This window comes from Nansenia antarctica, assembly GCF_963989245.1.
Source record: "Nansenia antarctica genome assembly, chromosome: 1".
NCBI lineage: Eukaryota > Metazoa > Chordata > Actinopteri > Argentiniformes > Microstomatidae > Nansenia > Nansenia antarctica.
The window spans coordinates 65598400-65623551 of NC_137674.1; the positions used below are offsets into that span (position 1 = coordinate 65598400).

The window sequence follows — 25152 nt, forward strand, 5'->3', positions numbered from 1 at the left end:
TCATAATTGTCCACTGCTGGGGGACAGACTGAAGCCACCGTTCGCATCCCTCTGCTTCTCCTTTTTCCGGGCCTGGACCAGGCCGAACACCACTGCCGCCAGCGTGCTGCGCCCCCCGGAGCGTCCCCCAGATCGGCCCCCGGTCCCGTTGCTCGCCCTCTGGGTGCGGCTGTTGCTGATGAAGTAGGTGAGGACCCTCCCCTGGCGCTCACTCACCTGGGGACCCAGGTGAAGGAAAGGAGGATACTCATGAGGTACAGTATGCTGTGTCTACACAGGGAAGTCTATGGGGGAGCCTCACATTGACAGGGCTTAAAGTGGGAAAAAATCCTGTGCCTGAAACTTTTTCTTGGGGAGGGGGGTCACAGTTTGAGATATTGGGAGAGCGGGTACAGAAGACAGCTTCTTGTCTCAATATTAAAATGCATTAATACTTTAAATGAATGTGCAACAATACTATGTGCAATATGACAACCCTTGTGTACATAAGGTTCAGATATAGGAAAAGTTAGGATATTTTATAGCATAGCATAGAGTACAGCACAGTGTTTTGTTGTATAGTATAGTAGTATAGTAGATAGTGTACATAGCCTTTATTTATGTAAACCAGCTCTTTTCCCTTTTTTATTTTACCCTTGGCCCTCGTGTTTTTAGTCTTTTTCCAAGCACCAGGGGAGCCCCCCCCTCCTAAATGTCGTTGTATGGTACCTGTACTGTATTACAGTTTTTGTCAATTGCTAAAACACATTTCACAAAACTTTCCTCCATTTCCCCAAAACTCTAAACACAACACACTTTTCTAAAGCTACATAAGCAAAACCACACCTTCTCTCTTCAAAACTCAAACTCAAACCCTACCCCTAACCCTAACCCTAACCTTACTGTAACCCTAGCACCTAACCCTAACCCTAGTTTTCCCACATGTATGATAGTCATGCATAAAAATAAATCTGCGCTCCCTGTCTAACGTTATATCTAACATTACATATTTTACATTACAGTAAGGCTGATTTTGCATGATAGTCATGCATTTTTAGATATCTATTTCCCCCCTTTAAATGGCATATGATGTCCGAAATTTTACTAAAGTTCAGCCGCGAAGTTGTTGCACTGTTGTCCTATCGAGTTTTACGTAAATAAAGGTTTGAAAAATGTTACCGTATTCCCACATGTACCGTAACATGTACAATACTGTACTGTATCACAACTCAATGCAAACACTACAGAGGATCCATTACACACAACAATACTCACTGAAAACAATGTTCAGGGTGTGATGTTTTTTTATTTATTTATGGAACTATACCACACACACACACACACACCACAATCATTTGCAACAAGTGTCTTAAATTTTGAGTCGTTATGTTTAATGAATGAAGCCAGGTGTGTTCATTGTGTTAACATTTTGCTGACTGTGGCAAGCATTTTGCATCACATGAGCTTTAATTTGAGAATTTGACATTTTGAGCAGAGTTTTTTGCAACTTGTGTTTTAGCAAGACAAAATGTGTTTAGATTTATGAGAAAAGGAGGATTGTGTTTTGTGAATTGTGTCTTCATGTGAAATGTGTTTATGGTTTTGGCAAATGGGAGCTAGTTTTATTAAATGTGTTTAGAGAACTGGTCATTTGGTTTAGAGAAATGGCTTTTGTGTTTTAGCAATTGGGAAAAACTGTAATGACAATAAAGACCATTCATTCATTCATTCATAATACTGTTTTATACTTAATAAAAAATAAATAAAATTAGATGTCTTTAAAAGGCCAAACTGATTGCATCACTTATTAAGCCACTATCACTATAACAATACAGAATAAAATATATACATGTCTTTAAAAGAACAAACTGATTACTTATTAAGCCACTATCACTTATATTCTCCTTCTTGGCACCACGTCCCATAAGGCTTCCCGTCACTACTCAGGGGTTTTCCTGCCTCAAAATGAGGCGGAGGTGGTACCAGTGGTGTTTGACATCGGGGGGGACCCATGAAGCAGGGCTGTCTGGGGGTCCTTAAACGAGCATCAAACACTTAATTTCTTGCATTCTGGTGAATTGATATGCACCAATTTGTGCCCTTTCGCCATCAAGTTATGGTGGAAATGTCATTATATATGTAAAGGAAAAAACAATATTCAGGCACCAGATGGCCATTCAAAATATAATGTAATATAATGCAATATAAGGCTCTCAGGCATTCTGTACTTTCAAATATGTATTCTCCTTGAGCAGTCAACATCAACTATCAGCTGTTTCGCTAGCAAACACGAAAGCTAAGTTATTTGTGAAACAGTGCCCCCGCCACCACGTCGGCGCAATTTTTTTAAATTCTCCCGCGCTGGAAATCCGGCACTGTGCCGGAGTACTTTAAGCCCTGCATTGACTTCCATCGTTTTTTTGTGGGGGTTTAAAATGCTATCCGTTAGCGGTTAGTGACTTAAATAAACAGAACCAAAGTATGGATTGAAGTTTGTCCTCGTCCATAGACTCCTTTCAGGATTAGGAACAAATTATGTGATTTCCTAATGAACTATCCCTTTAATGTATGACTATTCCGTCTTCATCTTATTCATTTCACTGCATGTTCAGCAATCAGAATACAATCTTGTACATACATACCGTACATGCTCATATGTATGTACGGTATGTATGTATCAGACTGTATTCGTCAGTGAATGTAGTGAATACCGTACACAACATCCTGGTCTTTCAAGCATTTTAGGCGGCCACTCATACTCCCTATGCCAGATGCCTACTAAATAGATAGAGTGATAATTGAATAATAATCAAATAAAAGTAAAGATTAGACATAAATAGACATCTGAAACATTATATACAGTAACAACTAGGCAGGCCACTCATACTCCCTGTGGCAGATGCCTACTAAATAGATTAGATTAGATTCAACTTTATTGTCATTGCAGAGTACAAGTACACAAAACGAAATGCAGTTTAGCATCCAACCAAAAGTGCAAATATAGTGATATACAGTAAGGGCATGATATAAATAGAACAAGAATGGTAGTGATAGGTAACTATGTAATATACAGTATGTGCAGAGGTAGTATTGTAAGCATCAGTATAGGTTAGAGGTATATACAGTTATGGGCTATGTACAGTGAGGTAGTTTATGTACAGTTTATCCAATGTGCAGAGTATAAAAAATAGTGTAGGAGTGTGTGATTGCCGACACAGCCTCTCACCCCCTTGATGTAGATCTGGCCCCGCAGCTCCAGGACGAAGCCCCAGTCCACCAGGATCTGCCGCGTGGCCTCGGGGACCTGGATGCGGCCGCTCACGCCCGTGCTGTCCATGCGGCTCGCCAGGTTCACCGTGGTCCCCCAGATGTCGTACTGCGGCTTGGTGGTCCCGATCACTCCGGCAACCACCGGCCCGTGCGCGATGCCTGCGGGGAGGAGAGATGAGAGTTGTTGGGCGCTGTTATGCGTTAGTTATCTTGTGAGGAAGTATGTAGTCTGTCGATCTGCCGTGTTAAACAAAGAGTTGGAATAAATGTTGATTGCTCGTTGAAGATCTTTTCCATTTTCTTCACGTGATTTCAACATTAATTAATGTTAATGAAATGCTAAGGTTGTTTAATGGGTCTCACCCACGCGTAGCTGGAAGCTGTTGGATGAGTGTCTGTTGATGCCTCTCAGGGTCTCCTGCATGGCCAGGGCAAACAGGATCAGCTCGCTCAGGTGGTGCCACTCGGTCACAAGCCCCTGTACGTGTGTGTGTGTGTGTGTGTGTGTGTGTGTGTGAGAGAGTGAGTGCATGTGCATGCGCATGCGTGTGTGTGAGTGAATGCGTGTGCGTGTGTGCGTGTGTGTGTGTGTGAGCGAGAGAGAGAGATACAAAACACTTTTTAAAAATTACTGTTTTCCATTCACAGGGTAGCCAAGGTAACGCGCTGCCCTGCATTCATCATACTGAAGGCTATGTGCTAAACTGTGTATATAGTATACTATCTGTACTAATGAGGGCTCGAGGTGTACTCTGTGGGTTTATGCAAAGTGAACAGCACCTCTCTGTCAGGAGCCAGGCCAGATGCTGCCATGTAACAGCTGCCAATGGTCTTGATCTTCTCAATGTCATGAAAATAGGACTCCTCCAGCAGCTAGAGAGAGAGAGAGAGAGAGAGAAAGAGAGAGAGAGAAGGAGGGGAGAGCGGTAGGGGGTGAGAGAGAGATATTCGAAAAGTCAATGAGAAAGAAAGAGGTGAGTCAGTGGGGAAGTGGCGATTAGTGTTTATAATTAATCATCACCTCTGTGTTTTAATTCTAATTTAAATATAATTAAAATAGTTGGAATTGAAAAGTTCATCAGGGACTGATAGTGGAAGAGTGCAATAAATCATTTAAAACAACTTTATTCTTTGGTTCTATCCAGTTATTTTTCTTTCTAACCTGGCAGTCTATTGAGGAGTCCTCAGAGTTCCTAATTTCTAAAACAGTGCCTTGCATTGATTGATCGTAACCTGTCTACATTGATAGCAAAGCTTTGAGCTTAGACATCTTTTCCACCTCAAGGCTGCGTTCAGAATCCATAAATTGTGGGGAATGCTTTTGAAACAGCATCTGAATTAACTAAGAAGAGTGTGTGAACAAAAATCCAGTAAAACAGTTTAAAGTAAAAAACAGAACCAAAAAAACAATTGAAGTTCAAGTTGAAGTCACAGCGGTGCGAAACGTTGCTATCTTGAACGTACCCCACTACTGTTGATACACCCCTCTTCCCCCTGTGATGGCCCCTGTGGTGCCCTCTAGGGGTGTGCACTGGGGGTTGAGTGTTTGGTTCCAATCTATCCTGCATCTAAACTTGCATCTATCCTGCGTCTTAATTGGCTAATTCGGTGTACCTGGGCCCGGTGCATCGTGGCCATAAAAGCCACACTGCAGGACCTCACTCGCTCCCTGCTTCTGCTCTGTTGCCATTTGGCTTTTTCTTTGTTCTTTCCCTTACAGGTATCCTTTGTTTGGATTATGTTATCCACTCACCCATCCAAGATGCGTCATCACTGACGTTCACACCTCATAGTACTTTCTTTTAGTCAATAAATACTTTTGTTATACTTTAAAAAATGTGGTGCATGTCCCTTTTGTTGTGGCCTTGGAGCCAAGGTCATAACAATGTCTCCCCACTCACCTCGTCAAAGTCGGCGATGATCTCATTGAGCAGACGGAGGCAGTCCACCCCCTGGTTCTTCATCTCCTTCTGCTCGTAGTACTCGTTGAACCCTGCGATGGAGGCGAACATCACCCCCACCTCGTCGTAGGACTGAGAGTAAAGATCCTGAAAGAGGGACGGTATAGTCACTGGTGAGTTCATTTCAGTAATTAAAAAACCTATCTAGCCGAGTTCAGATCTGTGCTGTGGATATCCATAAGGAGTTAACACTAGAACAGCCATGGGTGGGGTCATTTCAAGTGAGTAATTTTTTTTTAATATACCTTTGCACTCTATCAAATTTCAGGACCCTCCTTTCATGACTTTTCCTAGATATCTGTGTTCTACCACCCAGTATAATTACATTTTCAAAATCACATCAGGATAAGCTAGTATAAAGCTATTTAGCAGTTTTTCTGTGTAGTAGGCAGGCTAATTTACAAGATGCGCCAACAAGTGGTCTTTGTGTGTAAGTAGCAGCTTCCCATTATAAAGACTATGGTCATTTGACCCCTGAGGCGGCTCTATTAGTAGGCAAAATAGGTACGGCTGTTCTAGCGTTAAAACTAGGACAGATGAGGGGCGCTTAGGTGGCGTAGCGGACTAAATGCTGACCATGTAACCGCAGGGTTCCCGGTTCGAATCCGACTGCGGACATATCCTGCATGTCATCCCTTCTCTCTCTCTCACCCATCCTTCCTGTCAAATCTCTACTGTGTCACAATACAAATTAAAATATGAGTGGGACTGCCCCACTCAGAAAAAAAAACGTAAAAAAAAAATAGGACAGATGGATTGGTTTGGAATCGGGCCGTTCAACTAGCCTGCGGTGATGTGACGTACCTCGTCGTTCCTGCTCCTCTCCAGGAAGTGGCGCGCCACGTGCGAGGGCAGGATGTTGTGCAGCAGACACTCGTTGTGCTCCCGCAGCTCCCGCATGTCCTCCACTTCCTGTTGGGCCTGCAGACGCCACAGGAAGTCCAGCCTAGCTGTGGCCTCCCACTGCGGGGATACAGAAAAGGGGGCAGCCAATAAGGACCAGGCTCCACTGACATGTGACCACCAGACTGTCACATAATTGTGGGCTAATGCTTCAAACATTGAATAATGTTATTGTTAAGTTAGTAGAGAAACACACGGTTAAGTAGTTATATAGCTGCTCAGTACACTAAGTCACGTCTTACAGTACCTGTCGTCCATTGTAGAACACGGCAACAACAAACATGGCCATGAGAAGGATGGAGATGCCCTTCCTCCTGAGGTAGTGAGACCTGTGTGTGTGTGAGAGAGAGACAGAGAGAGAGAGACAGAGATAGAAAGAGATTTTGCTTTAGATTTGTGGCCATATCGGCGCCCCCCTCCCCTCTCTGGAAGAGCTGTACAACACACGCTGTCTCAGGAAGGCCTCCAAGATCTCCAGGGACCCGACCCACCCTGGGTACGTACACTTTACCAGGCTGCCCTCGAAAAGGCGGTTCAGGACCCTGGCCGCTAAGACTAACAGACTGAAGAACAGCTTCTACCACAGGGCCGTCCAGGCCCTGAACACAGCAAAGACCTAAGTTCTGGGCCCTGGACAGTCTGGACGGATTGTATGGCAGCTGCTGGACTGAAAAAAAAAAATCAGGTGTAGTGCTGAGGAACAAACATGTACATTTCAAGCCTGCAAACTGTGACACTTTAAATAACGTGAAACAATACTATTGTGCAATATGACAACCCTAGTCGTCTATCTGTACAGTATAGTACAGTGGATTGTGTACATAGCCTTTATTTATGTAAACCAGCTCCTTCCCTTCTTGTGATTTTTTTAAAAGTGTTTTTTTTCCCCTTTCCTAACACCAGGGGAGCCACCCCTCCTAAATTTCGTTGTTTGGTACCTGTACTGTAGCAATGACAATAAAGTCCATTCATTCATATCACACAGTATCGAATCAAGTAAGGAAAGAGTACATTTTGATGATTTTACAAGTGTCATATCATTGTGTGTGTGTGTGTGTGTGTGTGTGTGTACCTGTGTTTGAGGTCGTGCTCCTGGCTGACGTACAGCAGGTGGAAGGCCAGCTGTGTGTGTGTGTGTGTGTGTGTGTGTGTGTGTGACAATGTCACAGCTGAGGTTGTGTGTGTGTGTATGTGTGTGTGTGTGTACCTGTGTACAAGGTCGTGCTCCTGGCTGATGTAGAGCAGGTGGAAGGCCAGCTGTGTGTGTGTGTGTGTGTGTGTGTGTGTGTGTACCTGTGTACCAGGTCGTGCTCCTGGCTGATGTACAGCAGGTGGAAGGCCAGCTGGATGAAGTAGGAGTAGACGGCCACCGCCAGCAGTAGCACAGCCAGCTTCAACAGAGAGCTCAGCCTGAGGAACACCGCACACGTCACCATGGCTACCACCCCGCTCAGCACAAAGAACTACAGAACAGAGGAGAGAGGAGGGTGGAGGGAGAGGAGGATGAGAGAGATAGGGGGGAGAGGGAGAGGAGCATGAGAGAGAGAGAGATAGGGGAGAGGAGGATGAGAGAGAGAGAGAGAGGGACAATGTGTTGGATGGATAGATACATAATCAAATTTAATTCTGGAGCAATGAATAGATAGAATAGATATGAGAGAAACTGACCTGGTAAAACTAGATGAATGAGACGAGTGTTTCTTCAAAAGTTTTTTCCCACACTATCTTACTGACATGAACCATGCTCTTCCCACTGAGTATGACACAGTATAGGCTGCTGTGAGAGAGCCAAGCCATGCCAGAGAGTGTCATGTGCAAAGGATCATTATCTGAACCAGCACAGTTTGGTTTGGGTCAGCATGATAGTATGAAAACCATTTTATTTATACTTAACATATGCAATTTAGCGACTTTCAGCAGTTTTTGGGGGGGGATATAATATGAATATATATAATCCCAGCAGGAATTTACACCCATAGCTTTAGTCTTCCTACTGTCATGCAGAAGAGGAAGAGGACTTCAAAATAATCAAATAATGTCAACCACAGCGTAGGTGCAGGCTTGCCAGATAATGGTCCCCTCCTTACCGCAGGCTTAGGTGTAGGCTTGCCAGATAATGGTCCCCCCTTACCTCAGGGTAGGTGCAGGCTTGCCAGATAATGGTCCCCCCTTACCTCAGGGTAGGTGCAGGCTTGCCAGATAATGGTCCCCCTTACCTCAGGGTAGGTGCAGGCTTGCCAGATAACGGTCTTACCTCAGGGTAGGTGCAGGCTTGCCAGATAACGGTCTTACCTCAGGGTAGGTGCAGGCTTGCCAGATAATGGTCTTACCTCAGGGTAAGTGCAGGCTTGCCAGATAATGGTCTTACCTCAGGGTAGGTGCAGGCTTGCCAGATAATGGTCTTACCTCAGGGTAGGTGCAGGTGGTGAGAGTCCACTGGTTGGGTGAGTCTGTGCTGAGGGTCCTGTTCCCCCCTCCCGCCTCTGTGTCCCTCAGGCTGCACCACACCTGGACAAACACGCACAGAGGAGTGAAGAACTACACTACCCAGCAGCACCAGCTGACCTCCATCAGACCCTCGTTGCCATGACTCCCGTTCCCTAGCCTAAATGTTAACACAGATGTTAACACTGGAATTCATCAGTCGTCAGAGTTTCTCATTTTTATGACACTGGCTGGAGTGAAACCATGGCCAGTGCCACTGAACAATCTTAGCAGGGATATTACAGATATTAACAGGTAACACAGCAGATATTAACACAGATATTAATTAATTAACACAGCAGTTCATGATTTGTGAAGGAGGTCATTTGTCCACTTTGCCTGGTAAAGAACTGCTGGTATTTGACCATATCTGGTCCCACTTTATTTGGATAGAGTCCCTATTAGAGAGTTGGAGAATGTGCAGGGGACCATAAACCATCAACGTTGTACGGAGAACAAACAAACAACAAAAAAAGGTTATTTAGTGTTTTTTTAGTTCTGACCATGTCGGTGGAGGCCATGCCGAAGTTGATGGCGATGGCGGTGAGGGTGAGGAGGTTGCGGGCGCTGTTGTTCTCGTGGATCCAGCAGCAGAGCTGCTGCAGTGCAGAGGGGGCGTGTCTAAACTCCTCAGCCAGGGCCACCATGAGCAGCAACAGGTAGGCCAACAGGAAGAGAGAGAACTGGAGCACCGCTGGGTACTGTCTACAGAGAGGGGGGGGGGGGGGGAGAGAGAGAGAGTGTTGGGGAGGGAGAGAGAAAGTGAGGAAGGGAGGGTGGGGGAGAGAGCGAGAGAGAGGGAAGGAGGGGGGGGGAGAGAGAGAGAGGGAGAGGAGGGGAGAGAGAGAGAGAGAGAGAGAGAGTGAGGAAGGTGTGTAAGTAAAGGGGAGAGGGAGGGCATAGGTGGAAAGGATGGATAGATATAAGGGGGGAGAGAGAGACATGGATACAGAGAGGTGGAGGAGAAACAATTAACATTAACAAATCTTAAAGGCCTCAAAGAAACCTGCTTCCACCAGGAAGTGATGCTGTGATTAGTCAGCGGGGGGGGGGGGGGGGGGGGGGCATCCGTCTACCTGGGGGCGGGGATGAGGGCCTGGGCAGCCATGAGGAAGAGTAGCATGATGAAGGAGCAGATCAGGTTGGAGTTGAACATCTCGTCTCTCATCTGGGAGAACTGAGACAGAGAGGAAGACATCATCACAGTCCGTACCATGTTGGGTCTATCTACCACCCTGACCAGCTTCCATCTGCTACAAGTGCAACCTCCTGAATTGTGACACATTCTAATGCTTTGGTCCTCATGTCAGGACATCTGATGTAATGATCTGACTTTTCTTTCCAAAAATGTGAATACATTTCCGCGTTGTTGAAAATCAATGACACATCGCTAGTCAACTAACACAGCTTGTTTTGTGAGCCTGCTAACAAGTAGTGTTATAGTTAACTAGGTAGCAGTGGGTGGAATACTCACCCAATCCATTGCATTGCAGTATTTTGGCTTGACTAGGAAGTTTGTGTTGTGATTCTCAACAACGTTGAAACGCAGTTCCGTGTTTCAAAAGAAAAGTCAGAACATTTTGATTGGTTGCCGACATGCGGACCAAATGATTAGACTGTGTCACAGTCTTGTGAATACAGATGAACAATCTGTCAGCAGCGGCACGCACACTACTATACCATCATACCCCCCCCCCCCCGCCCCCCCCATAGTATAATACTGTACATCTCTAGCTTATGTTGACCCCCTCGCGCAGACCCCTACCCTACCCCTTACCAAGGTTTCTGACCCCCCCCGCCACCCTTCCTCACCTTGTCCTCGATGTGCGTGTCCTTAAACACCAGCGTCAGCGGGGTGATGTGCTCCTGGCGCATGCGCTCGCTGCTGCGCACGGCGATGGCGTGCTCGATGCGCTTGTTGATCTCCTTGGAGGCCGACCGCCGCGATGAGTTGGGCAGCTGCGCCAGCGAGCCGTTGGTGAAGGAGGCCAGGATCTGGGAAGGTCAGAGGTGAAAGGTCACGGGCCTGCGGGGAATGGGTGGGGTGTATATGCCAATTTTCCACCTGTTTCCGTCCCCTAGTGGAAATGGAGGGAGGCCACTAGGCAGGGCACTGGGGCTGGTGGAGGATCCCATGCTTACATCACATCATGTGATTTTTAAATTCCACGCGGGGGAGTGTCTTCCCTCCTGAGACATCTACATCCCCATGTACAGTTTCTCTTCTGTTAATATAATAAAAATATATATAATAATAATATATATATATATATAAATATATATATATATATATATACTGTATATACACTACCGTTCAAAAGTTTGGGGTCACCCAGACAATTTCATGTTTTCCATGAAAACTCACACTTTTATTTATCAAATGAGTTGCAAAATGAATAGAAAATATAGTCAAGACATTGACAAGCTGCTCCCACAACAGCTCAATAGGGTTGAGATCTGGTGACTCCGCTGGCCACTCCATTACAGACAGAATACTAGCTGCCGGCTTCTTCCCTAAATAATTATTGCATAATTTGGAGGTGTGCTTTGGGTCATTGTCCTGTTGTAGGAGGAAATTGGCTCTTGCGTTGCAAAATTGGCTTTTGCGTTGCAAAATTGAGTGATAGCCTTCCTTATTCAAAATCCCTTTTACCTTGTACAAATCTCCCACGTTACCAGCACCAAAGCAGCCCCAGACCATCACGTTACCTCCACCATGCTTGACAGATGGCGTTAGGGCACTCTTCCAGCATCTTTTCACTTGTTTTGCGTCTCACAAATGTTCTTCTGCGTGACACCTCAAACTTCGATTTGACTGTCCATAACACTTTTTTCCAATCTTCCTCTGTCCAATGTCTGTGTTCTTTTGCCCATATTACCGTAATCTTTTCCTTTTATTGGCCAGTCTCAGATATGGCTTTTTCTTTGCCACTCTGCCTAGAAGGCCAGCATCCCGAGTCGCCTCTTCATTGTAGACGTTGACACTGGCGTTTTGCGGGTACCATTTAATGAAGCTGCCAGTTCAGGACCTGTGAGGCGTCTATTTCTCAAACTAGAGACTCTAATGTACATGTCTTCTTGCTCAGTTGTGCACCGGGGCCTCCCACTTCTCTTTCTATTCTGGTTAGAGTCTGTTTGTGCTGTTCTTTGAAGGGAGTAGTACACACCGTTGTAGGAAATGTTCAGTTTCTTGACAATTTCTCACATGGAATAACCTTCATTTCTAAGAACAAGAATAGACTGTCGAGTTTCATATGAAAGTTATCTTTTTCTGGCCATTTTGAGAGTATAATCGAACCCACAAATCTGATGCTCCAGATACTCAACTAGCTCAAAGTAAGGCCATTTATATAGCTTCTCTAACCAGCAAAACCATTTTCAGCTGTGCTAACTTAATTGCACAAGGGTTTTCTAATCATCCATTAGCTTTTTAACGCGATTAGCAAACACAATGTACCATTAGAACACGGTTGCTGGAAATGGGCCTCTATACACCTATGTAGATATTCCATTAAAAACCAGATGTTTGCAGCTAAAATAGTCATTTTCCACATTAACAATGTATAGAGTGTATTTCTGATTAATTTAATGTTATCTTCATTGAAAAAAACGGTGCTTTTCTTTAAAGAATAAGGACATTTCTAAGTGACCCCAAACTTTTGAACGGTAGTGTATATATATAATTATTATTTTATTATATATTTTCATTTTTTATTATTATATTATATATTATTATATGTATTCTGGCCCCTAATCTATGCCCTGGCCGAGCATAGATTAGTTATTCCTGCTATGACTGGTAGATAGATGATTCACTTATTTAGCCAAATGTACACAGCACAGCAGCCATCATCAAGAAGGCACAACAGCGGCTCTACTTCCTGAGAGTCCTCAGGAAAGACCACATCGGACAGGAGATGCTGGTGACCTTCTACCGCTGCGCAGTGGAGAGCATCCTCACCTACTGCATCTGCGTGTGGTTCTCCAGCTGCACAGCCGCAAAGAGGAATGCGCTACAGAGAGTCCTGAGATCGGCCCAGAAGATCACCGGCGCCCCCCTCCCCTCTCTGGAAGAGCTGTACAACACACGCTTCCTCAGGAAGAGCTGTACAACACACGCTGCCTCAGGACGAGCTGTACAACACACGCTGCCTCAGGAAGGCCTCCAAGATCTCCAGAGACTCATCCCACCCTGGGTACGAACACTTTGCTCGGCTGCCCTCGAACAGGCGGTTCAGGACCATGTTCGCAAGGACAAACAGACTGAAGCTCAGCTTCTACCCCAGGGCCATTCAGGCCCTGAACACAGCAAAGACCTAGGTTCTAGGCCCTGGACAATCTAGACAAATGATGGCAGCTACTAGATTGAAATCAAGTGTAATACTGAAACACAACTGTGTACATTTCAAACCTGCAAACTGCGACACTTTAAATGAATGTGCAATAACACTATGTGCAATATGACAACCCTAGGGTACATAAGGTTCAGAGATAGGAAATGTTAGAATAGGTATAGCATAGCATAGAGTACAGCACAGTGTTTTATTTGTATAGTATAGTATAGTGGATAGTACATAGCCTTTATTTATGTAAACCAGCTCTTTTCCCTTCTTGTTTTTAATTTCGTTGTTTGGTACCTGTACTATATCAATGACAATAAAGACCATTCATTCATTCATTCATTTGTTGTCAATCGCTTTGGATAAAGGTGTCTGCTAAAATAGAAATGTAAAATGTAAAAGGAGTGCACAAATGTACACTTCAGGGAAAAGCTGTGTTAATGGATGTCTGAACTAGGCCTACGGATACAGCAGACAGCCATGCACGGCAGGAACCATACGGACTCATAAAAAATGGTTCCTTCAATCCTAGTGGACCACTTTGAACTCCTCCTCCCAACCACAACTCATCCTTTAGCTCATTAGCTCTCCTTTACTGACTGCTCTAAAAACAAGCAATAAACACAACAACAATCCTTCAGGATAAAAACATGATAAAGTCAACTTTATAGGTAGGTGAGAGGACTAGACTGTAAGGAGGAGGTATAAAATTGGAGGACGGGCTCATTGTAATGCATGGAACGGAAAATAAGGAATGCAATCAAACACACGTTTCTCTCATTCCTCATTCCGTTCCATGCACTACAATGAGCCCCGTCCTCCGATTTCTACCTCCACCAGCCTCCCCCTGGGTCTCTTTACTGAGGTGGTCTTACTTACACAGTTCATATCAATGATATTCCCAAACGGCAGTTCTGGGTTCCAGTTGGGAGTGGGTCTCTGGGTTTTGGGGGGCTCAGGGTGGTCCGGGGTCTTCGGCTCCTCTTTGGGGCAGATGAGGAAGGTGTCGATGTTGTGTTTCCGTAGGAACTCGTTCCTCTCCTGGCCACGCCCCTCCTCCGTCTGGTAGTTGCCCCCCAGGCAGTCCAGAGTTGCCCGGGAGATGTGGATGCGCCTGTAGACGGAGAAGCAACAGATGGGGTCAAACTCTGTCACCCTGTCACCCTACGGAGCTCCTCTCTGCCACTCTCACACTCACACTCACACCCCTGTAGAGGAGAGCCTGGTCTTGTTTTTTTTTTAAAGTGTTTTTGTTTGTGTGCGTGCGTGCGTGTGTGTGTGTGTGTGTACTTGTGGTGTGTGTGTGTGTGTGTGTGTTGTGTGCATGCGTGTGTGTGTGCGTGTGTGTGTGTTTGGTGTGTGCGTGTGTGTGCATGCGTGCGTGTGGTGTGGTGTGTGTGTATGTGTGTGTGGTGTGTGCCCTCACCCTGGTACGCCCCCCGCCTCCAGCATGTTGGCGATGCCCACGTCCCCGGACCAGACGTCAAACTGCCACTTCTGCAGCCCCAGCACCCCGCACAGCACCGAGCCTGAGTGGACACCGATGCGCATGTCCATGTCCTGGTTCAGCTGCTTCCGCACAGACCTGAGATGGCAGGACAGCACAGTTCAGCACTGGACAGAGGGAAGGAGGAAGGGAGGGAGGGAGGGAAGGAGGTGAGGAGGGAGGGAGGGAGGGGAGGAATCAAATATCCCTTTCCTTGTGATAATGGACCATAAAGTAAAACACAATGATGGGGCACAATGATGGAGTGACCATATAGGGTATGTGTGAGTATCCCTGATTAGATTACATTAGATTAGATTAGATTCAACTTTATTGTCATTTACAGAGTACAAGAACTAAGACAACGAAATGGGGTTTGGCATCTAACCAGATAGTGACAAATAGTGGCATAGTGGCTTGATTATGTAGACAGCGTACATGTTATGACAGTATATGGTATTGCAGTGAGTATAAGTAAATGAATATAAAAAGTCAATATGCATGTGATGAATATGAATATGATATGTACAGTTAAGATATATACAGTATATGTACAGTTAAGATATATATATATACAGTATAATATGTACAGTTAAGATATATATATATATATACAGTATAATATGTACAATTAAGATATACAGTATGATATGTACAGTTAAGATATATGTACAGTGTGATATGTACAGTTAAGATGTACAGTATGATATGTACAGTTAAAATATATATACAGTATGATATGTATAGTAAAGATATATGTACAGGACAAGGGCGATGGATATCAATACGATACGTGCAGTTAAGATACATGTACGGTATGAAATGTACAGGACAAGGGCAAAAGGTCAAAGACAGTGTGTCTAACTGGAGGGCTCATTACTGGAGGGCTTGAACCTATAATGCTGACTAGAAGCACTGATGGAGGGGTATGCTGAGGGGGCACGCAAATGAATCGACTACACACACCACTTATAAAACTGACTGGATTCATTTTGAAGTTAAAAGTTATTCCATAGCTCTGCCTTGATGAACTGAGTGAATAATAAAGTTAAAATATCTGAAGAGATTGTAGACAATAGACTATAGGGGCGGCTGTGGCTCAGGAGGTAGAGCCGGCGTCTAATGATGGCAAGGTGGGCAGCTCGGCGGTTCGAACCCTTGCTGGACACGTGTTGAGGTGTCCTTGAGCAAGGCACTGAACCCCTAAATTGCTCCAGGGTCGCCATCTATGGCGGACCCCTTGCCTATATCATGAAAAATTAAAAATTCCAACAATTGACTGACAAGTTGATTGCATGGCAGTAAAACAATTATTATAATTATTATTATACAAATATATTAGGTGGATCAGATATAACTTTACAATCTCCATAGCAGGCGGATGGACTGACCGGAGGGTGCTGATCATAGCCAGGCCCATCTCCACGCAGTAGCGAGCGTGTGCACGCTGGGGCTCTGGGACCCCCGACACACAATAGTAACAGTCCCCCAGGATCTTAATCCTCAGACAGTGGTGCTTCTGTGGAGAGAGAGAGGAGGGGGATAGAGTTCTGGGCCCTGGACAGTCTGGACGGATTGATGGCAGCTGCTGGATTGAAAAAATCAGGTGTAGTGCTGAGGCACAAATGTGTACATTTCAAGCCTGCAAACTGCGACACTTTAAATGAATGTGCAATAACACTATGTGCAATATGACAACCCTAGTCGTCTTATCTGTACAGTATAGTATAGTGGATAGTGTACATAGCCTTTATTTATGTAAACCAGCTCCTTTCCCTTCTTTTTTTTTTTTCTTTCCTAGCACCAGGGGAGCCACCCCTCCCAAATTTCGTTGTTTGGTACCTGTACTATAGCAATGACAATAAAGACCATTCATTCATTCATTCATTCATAGAGAGAGAGGGGAGGGGGGGGAGAAGAGAGAGGGGGGGTAGAGAGAGAGAAAGAGAGAGGGGGGAGGACAGAGAGGGGGTGAGAGATGGGTGGAAGAGAGAGAGAGAGAGGGAGGGGCAGAGAGGGGGAAGGACAGAGAGGGGGTGAAAGATGGGTGGAAGAGAGGAGGTGCGGGGAGAGAGAGAGAGAGAGGACCAGGAGGTGTGGGGAGGGAGGTAGGGAAGAAATGTAAAAAGATATTAGGTGGATGAGGGAAGTTTCTAGTAAGTGTCTAGGGAAGTGGGGTCTAGGGCTTGTTTCTGGACAGAGTTAAGTTAAGGTTAGTGTTTAGGTGAGGGGAAAGTCTGTGAGGCTGGGGAAAGTGGTTAGAGTCGGGGTTACATGTGACATGTTGGAGTAAGATGGTAAGGTTCAGGGATTCCGGGTCCGGTGTAGTAGCAAGGTTCTTGGTTTGATTCTGACTCTCGATATATCCTGCATGTCATCCCTCCTCTCTCTTACCCATCCTTCCTGTCAATCTCCACGGTCTCTCTCCCAATAAAAGCAGAAATGCCCTAAAAATATATACTGTATGTAACAGCAGCTGCTGAACAACCAAGAAAATCCGCAGCCGATTAAATGTTCAAACCTTTATTCTGAAAAATTGTTGAAAATCGTTGTTGAAAATCAATGACAGACTCGCAAGTCAACTAACACAGCTTGTTTTGTGAACCTGCTAACAATGTAGTAGTGTTATAGTTATCTATATCTATATATCCATTGCGTTGCAATGTTCTGGCTCTGACTAGCGAGTGTGTCATTGATTTTCAACAACTTTGAAATGTATTTAGATTTTTCAGAATAAAAGTCTGAACATTTTGATTGGTTGGCAACTTGTTGGGTTCACTGGTTTACTGTGCGTACTGTCGATTGTCTCACCTCTGCCAGGTGATCGAAGCGCCCGAAGAGCTCGTTGAGCGTGCGGACCAGCTCCTGGGCTGACAGGTTCATGGAGAGCAGAGTGAAACCCTTAATGTCTGCAAACAGAATACTACGGAAGAGAGAGAGAGAGAGAGAGAGAGAGAGAGAGAGAGAGAGAGAGAGAGAGAGAGAGAGAGAGAGAGAGAGGGGGGGGGGGGAGAGAGACAAAGACAGAGAGAGACAGAGACAGAGAGAGAGACACAGAGAGAGACAGAGAGAGAGAGAGAGAGATAGAGAGAGAGAGACAGAGAGAGAGACAGAGAGAGAGAGACAGACACACATAGACAGATATAGGGAGAGAAACAGACAGAGAGAGAGAGAGAGACAGAGACAGAGACAGAGACAGAGACAGAGACAGAGACAGAGACAGAGACAGAGAGCAGGGGAGAGAGAGAGAAAGAGAGACAGAGAGCAGGGGAGAGGCGGGAGGGGAGTGAGCAAGGTTGGGGTCAATTCGATTTCAATTTAGCGTGTGTATATGCGTGCGTGTCTGTGTCTGTGGGTATGTGTGTGTATAATATATTATATGTGTGTGTACATGTGTGTGTACCTGACATCTTTGTACTGGTGGATGTAGATCTTGTGGAACTCCTGTGGAACAAGCTCATCATCCAAAGCACTCATGTCTGCGATCATCTCCAAGGCAACAAAGCGAGGCAGGATAGACAGCACGAGACGCTCCTGATAAAGAAACACAAACACATCTTCCTTCCTGATCTGTCCATCATGAACACAAACACACCCTCCTGTCCATCCAGCCATCTGTCCATCCAGCCATCCATCCATGCATCCATCCATCCATCCATCCATCCATCCATCCATCCATCCATCCATCCATCCATCCATCCATCTATCTAACAGTAGGGTTTAATGGGGGAGGGAGTTCTGGAGGGAACAATACTTGTCTCTGGTTCTCCTGCTCCAGTTTGAGGCGTCCCTCGATGCAGCGGCGCGTCTCCAGGAAGGCCTGTCTCTGGGCGCGGTCCGTCAGGTAGTGGATGAACAGACCTGCCGTGTTCATGCCCAGGTACAGCAGCCCCTGGGCCAACACCTGTCCAGAGGACGAGTGGAGGAGGGGAACACAGTGGAGGTGGATGAGCTACAAGCTTTGCATAAGAGCAAAATGGAGCCCAAACTTGTTGTTTACACATTCACACATGCATGACACGCGAAGCAGAAACGATTCCCCCTCACCTCTCTCAGCAGTGCCGCCTCGTTGTAGTGACGCACCATGCCCACCAGGAGGTGCAGAGCCGAGGTCAGACACCCCGCGCACATGGCCCACAGGAGCGGCAGCGGGAGCAGCGTGTACGTGGCGAACAGCGTGAACAGCACGTACCACGACGGGTCCTTCTCCAACCCGTACGCCAGCCCGCCCAGCACCTGCGTGGTTTGGGACAGCCAGCTAGCCAGGCCGGCGTAGCGCAGACACCGTGGCGACATGGAGCCCCCGCAGGTGAGCACCAGGACACACAGCGTCACGGCGAACGCCATGAAGAAGCCCGTTAGCCAGCCACGCGGGGCGTCCGTGGCCGTCTCGGGAGCTACCACCAGGTACAGGACGAGGATGTGCAGCTTAGCTAAGGCGTCGACCACGTTGGTGATGGCTAGCGAGGTGAGCCGTTGGTGGGAGGAGTGGCGCTGGTAGAGCTTCTCGAGGTCGTGGGACCTGAAGGTGTGCCGTAGCGTGGGCAGGTAGATGCCTCGCACGGTGCGGCCCCAGCGCTGGAAGAAGTCGGCGTCGCTGGCGTAGCCTGTGGTGCTGGTGGAGCTTCGCTCGTGGATGGGGTGGACGCGGGACGTGGAGGAGCGGCGTTTGGTGGCCCCCCGCGAGGCCTTGTTGCGGATCTGCCGGTTGATCTCGTCGATGTAGGAGCGGGTGACGAAGATCTTGCGCGCCGGCTCCACCCCCACCTGTCAGAGATAGAGATAAACAAACACTTGCAGTTGATGTGGACCCTGAGTAAGAGTGTAAGTGGATGTTGACCCAGAGTAAGACTAGAGGTCAGACGTTCATATTCACACTCAGTAACTGTGGACGTGGATATTGACCCTGAGTGGTGTGTGTGTGTGTAGTGTGTGTGTGTGTGTGTGTGTGTGTGTGTGTGTGTGTAGTGTGTGTGTGTGTGTGTGTGTGTGCGTGCGTGTGTGTGTGTGGTATTGACCTGCTCGCTCATCTCTCGTTGGCTGATGATGTGTTTGGCGGCGTTCTGCCACATCAGCCGTTTGCGCCGCAGCCCAGGAGACATGGGCGTGAAGTTATAGGAGGGCTGCCGCAGCCCCATCGGATGGACGCCTGCCGTCTCTGCGAAGGTCACCATGACGACACACCCCAGTGACCCTCACCCCCCTCAAAGTGCTCAGGAGGCCCTTGGTGTTCCTTTTAGCTCAGGAGGGGACAGCATCACCTGTGGGGGGAGGGGGTGGGGGGTGGGGGGTGGGGGCCTAGTTAGTAAGGTTCCCTTTCCTATAAAATTATATCCCTGATGTAGAAGAAATGCTTTTCATTTTTTGAAGAGCAGTTATGAAACTGGGTGAAAAGGGGGAAAGTTCACAGGCAGGCACAGCAAACCAGATGAATACATGTCATATAATCCGTTAAATATGTGGTCTGCTATTGTCTTTTGATGACTTTTGATTCCTGAAGAATGAGAGCATTAACATAAATAAACGGCCCAATGTGTACGGTCCAAAGTGATACCATATTTATACAGTTCTGGATCATCTGCTACATTCACTATATGGACAAAAGTATGTGGACACAATTATGGTCTGGGGCTGATTTCATGGTTTGGGCTAGGCCCCTTTTTTTCACAACTTTGTTTATTGAAGTTTTCATGGCAGTACAAAATCTGCAGTAGGTCAAACTGTACATATATACACTAGACATATTGCACATACCTACATACGTATATGTAGTCAAAATAGAGGTCTATTAAACATAGAATACAGTAAAGTAATCACACAAGTGAAGGGAAATCTTAATGCTACAGCATACGATGCAATTCTAGAGAATTGTATGCTTCCAACTTTGTGGCAACAGATTGGGGAAGGCCCTTTCCAGTTTCAGCATGACAATGCCCCCATACACAAAGTGAGGTACATAATGCCATGGTTTGCCGAGTTTGGTCTGGGAGAACTTGACTGGCCTGCACAGAGCCCTGACCTCAACCCCATCGAACACCTTTGGGATGAATTGGAACGCGAACTGCGAGCCAGTCCTTCTCGCCCAACATCAGTGCCCGACCTCATTAATGCTCTTGTGGCTGAATGGGAGCAAATCCCCGCAACCATATTCTAAAATCTAGTAGAAAATCTTCCCAGAAGAGTGGAAGCTGTTATAGCAGCAAAGGTGGGACCAACTCCATATTAATGCCCATGGTTTTGGAATTAGAAGTTCTAAGATGGCGGCGCGTTCACACGCGAGGCTGGGAGCGCTCCTACCATCGGTGCTTTTTAGGGTTTTTATGTACATTTGTATGTACATTTTTATTTCAGTACTTATAGGGAACTGTTGTGTAAATAGCAGGCACGACTTACTAGAAGTTGGTGCGCAAAACGGTAGGACAGTAACAGCGGAGTTTCTGAAACAACAAAGGATTCCTGACGATATTGCCCGAACACCGGGGAAAGACTGGTACACAGTCCCGACCCTGAGGCGCAAACGTCGGCGTAGGGACCGCAAGCAACGCCGGGGAGGCCTGCTAGCAAGGCAGAGGAGGAGCCCGGACAAGCCAGCTTTGCCGAGTATATTCCTCTCTAACGTAAGATCCCTAGCTAACAAGATGGACGAACTGAGACTGCAGGTCGCTACTAACAACACCGTGGGGGATAGCTGTGTGATTATTCTCACAGAAACCTCGCTCAGCGCTTCCATTGTCGACTCTGCGGTCGCGCTACAAGGCAGGACGGAGCTTAGCGAGAAAAAAGCGCGGGGGCGGCCTGGTTATATCTACGAAGGACAGCTGGTGCTTAAACACAAAAACTGTGAGTAGCCACTGCTCCCCAGACCTGGAATACTTGACTGTTAAATGCCGACCCACATACCACCCGAGGGAATTCAATGCAGTTTACATAACAGCTGTTTACATTGCACCAAGCGCGGATGCTAGCTTAGCATTAGCCCGGCTACATGACGTCATCAGTGGTCAGAGCACAGATCCTCAAGCAGTGCACATCATCGCGGGGGATTTTAATCATGCTGACCTGAAGGTAGTACTACCCAAGTTTTATCAGCATGTTAAATATGCAACAAGAGGAGATAACACACTGGACAAGGTATACACCAACATCAAGCTTGCCTACAAAGCTAGACTGCTAGCTCATCTAGGCATGTCTGACCACGTGTCCATCCTCCTGATCCCAGCCTACACTCCCATGAGGAAAAGTGCTCCCATCACCACTAAGACTGTCAGAACCTGGCCAGCAGGGTCTGCTCCACTGCAGATCTGCCTGAATGACACCTCATGGCAGGAATATGAGCATGAGGACCTGGAACAGTTCACGTCGTCGGTTCTGAACCACATAGTGAACTGCACCAACTCAGCCACCGTGGACAAACGTGTCCGGGTCTACCCCAACACGAAGCCATGGATGACTGAGAAGGTCCGACAACTGCTCAAGGAGAGGAACAACGCCTTCTCAGCGAAGGACAAACTGCTGTATAACACCACCAGGGCTAACCTAAACCGTGGCATCCGGGAGGCCAAGGCAGACCACAGAGAGAAGATTGAGGAATGCTTCCTGAGCAACGACTCCAGGCGGGTGTGGCAGGGGGTTCAGCACATGACAAACTTCAGAGCCAACAGGCTCACAGCCGCTGAGGGCGACCCCCTGCTGGCGGAAGAGCTGAACTCCTTCTACGCCCGGTTCGACGAGGGGCGAACGGAGGTAACCACAACACAAACACCACTCTCTCCAGCTCTCAGCAGCCTCACCCTCACAGAGCATGAAGTGAGACGCGTGCTGAAGGCGGTGGACCCCAGAAAAGCCTCAGAGCCGGACGGGTGCTGAGGGACTGTGCCGACCAGCTGGCCGGGGTTTTCACCAACATCTTCAACCAGTCCCTGTCCCAGGCCACCATCCCACCCTGCCTGAAAACCTCAACAATCATCCCAGTCCCGAAGAAAAGCACGGTGAGCTGCCTAAAAGACTACCGCCCGGTGGCACTCACACCAATCATCATGAAGTGCTTCGAGAAACTGGTCCGGGCCCACATAGTCACATTCCTCCCGCCCAGCCTGGATCCATACCAGTTCGCCTACAGAGCCCACAGGTCCACAGAGGACGCCATCGCGACGACTCTCCACTCCACTCTATCCCACCTGGAGGGGGGGAACAGCTACGCGAGACTGCTCTTTGTGGACTTCAGCTCTGCTTTCAACACTATCCTTGCAGACAGGCTAGTGACCAAACTACTAGACCTGGGACTATCACACTCCATCTGCGCATGGATCAAGGACTTCCTGTCTGACCGCCCCCAGAGGGTGCGGGTGGGCTCCCACACCTCCACAGCCCTCAGACTCAGCACTGGGTCCCCCCAGGGCTGCGTGCTGAGCCCCATCCTCTACAACCTCTACACCCACGACTTCACCCCCGTCCACCCCAGCAACTCCATCATAAAGTTTGCAGACGACACCACCGTGGTGGGCTGCATCTCGGGGGGGGACGAGGCAGCGTACAGGGATGAGGTGGAGCAGCTGGGCAAGCTGTGCAAGGTTAACAACCTGCTCCTGAACCAGTTAAAGACCCAGGAAATCATCGTGGACTTCAGGAGGAACAAAATCTGAGGTCCAGCCCCTGCTCGTCGATGGAGGGAGCGTGGAGAGAGTCTCAACTCTCCGATTCCTGGGGGTGCACATACAGGAGGACCTGTCCTGGAGGACCAACACAGCAGCCATCATCAAATAGCACAACAGCGGCTCTACTTCCTGAGAGTCCTCAGGAAATACCACCTCAGACAGGAGCTGCTTGTGACCTTCTACCGCTGCACAGTGGAGAGCATCCTCACCTACTGCATTTGCGTGTGGTTCTCCAGCTGCACAGCCGCAGAGAGGAAAGCGCTACAGAGAGTCGTGAGATCGGCCCAGAAGATCATCGGCACCCCCCTCCCCTCTCTGGAAGAGCTGTACAACACACGCTGCCTCAGGAAGGCCTCCAAGATCTCCAGGGACCCATCCCACCCTGGGAACGAACACTTTGTTCGGCTGCACTCAGGCAGGCGGTTCAGGACCATGTTCGCACGGACAAACAGACTGAAGCTCAGCTTCTACCCTAGGGCCATTCAGGCCCTGAACACAACAAAGACCTAGGTTCTAGGCCCTGGACAATCTAGACAATTTGATGGCAGCTACTAGATTGTAAACATAAGTGCAATATTGAAATACAACTGTGAACATTCTAAACCTGCTAACTGCGACACTTTAATGAATGTGCAACAAATACTATGTGCAATATGACAACCCTTGTGTACATAAGGTTCAGATATAGGAAAAAGTTAGGATTTTTATAGCATAGCATAGAGTACAGCACAGTGTTTTGTATAGTGTAGAGTATAGTACAGTGGAGGCTGGTGACTTCCAGAATTGAGGAGGCCAATTTTTTCCCGCTTGCTCGCTTCACTCGCGATGGAATGTTCCCTGTTCTTCTTATCTGTCAACGAAATCGACTACATTAAAAATAAAACTATTCAATAAATCCTAAATGTTGTCTACCTATTCGATGTATAAATCGCGCCAGAGTCTCGCCGACTTCCGAGGTCATTTTAAGCAAAAGTATTTGGCCAAATGAGCTATTATTTTCAGGGATAATAGCCATGGGTGTTCTAGACGTGTCCTCTCTCTCTCTTCTCTCAAATTATTGGGGAGGCCAGGCCTCCTCCACCTCTATGGAGGAGCCTCCACTGGTATAGTAGTATAGTATAGTAGATAGTGTACATAGCCTTTATTTATTTAAACCAGCTCTTTTCCCTCTTTTATTTTACCCTTGGCTCTCTTGTTTTTAGTCTTTTTTCCAAGCACCAGGGGAGCCCCCCCTCCTAAATTCCGTTGTATGGTACCTGTACTGTATTAATGACAATAAAGACCATTCATTCATTCATTCATTCAACAAGCACATATGGGTGGGATGTTCGGTTGTCCCAATACTTCTGTCCATATAGTGTACATACCCCCATCGACTAGGTCCAACAGTGACATCATCATCAACATGGGCTGTGCGGCTAGGGCCCTTTAGGAAGTTTCTGCTGCCACTGTTTTAAACATTGTAATGGCTGCGTCTGAGATTGGGCCTTGAGCCATCTACTGCTGCGTGGTTGTGTTGTGTTTCTCTCAGATAGCAGAGTGCAGATTGTACCCTAGTGTGTGTGTGTGTGGATGTGGGTGTGTGCGTGTGTGTATGCGCGTGTCTGTATTATTTATACAGTTTGTGTTTGTAAGTGACTGTATGTCTCTGTATCTCACTGTGCAAACATCTCTAAGAGGATACCACGCTTCAGGATCTCAGTGATTGAGCTGGTTGCCAGATTTAGACCTAAGCTTGTTAATACTGAAATAACTACGTACAGTATAAACTCCTGACCCTGCTACTTCTGGCAGGAGGCTGCTCTACCACAATCCTATCACAGCTCTGATCTGCATTGGGGTTATAGATATAGAAGAGAGAGAACAGACACAACATTCTGTGGTACCGCAAATAGCTTGAACATTTTCCAATATTGAGGCAGACTGGGAGCAATGCACTGGTGGCCTTCAAAAACACAGGACAGAGATTTTGAGGTTGGTCATAACCCAAACATTTGAGAACTGCATTTTTCCACATGTATGTCCATTCTATGTGATTTCTATGGCTGGATTACTGGTTTCACTGCTGTTGTTGG

General features: G+C 47.0%; 1 protein-coding gene across 1 annotated transcript; it reads right to left on the reverse strand.

Annotated features, from left to right (window-relative positions):
• LOC308152128 (adenylate cyclase type 8) lies at window positions 1–19597 on the reverse strand (the record flags this gene model as incomplete). Its single annotated transcript, XM_080525038.1, has 20 exons — window positions 1–216; window positions 3206–3408; window positions 3613–3727; window positions 4030–4122; window positions 5151–5297; window positions 6015–6173; window positions 6361–6442; window positions 7407–7576; window positions 8520–8621; window positions 9101–9302; window positions 9674–9774; window positions 10410–10592; window positions 13817–14051; window positions 14364–14522; window positions 15815–15942; window positions 17235–17346; window positions 17827–17957; window positions 18178–18327; window positions 18471–19190; window positions 19442–19597. The coding sequence occupies 20 exons, from the start codon at window positions 19595–19597 to the stop codon at window positions 1–3; spliced, it is 3564 nt and encodes a 1187-aa protein (XP_080381164.1).
• Between the last annotated feature and the right edge of the window lie 5555 nt (window positions 19598–25152).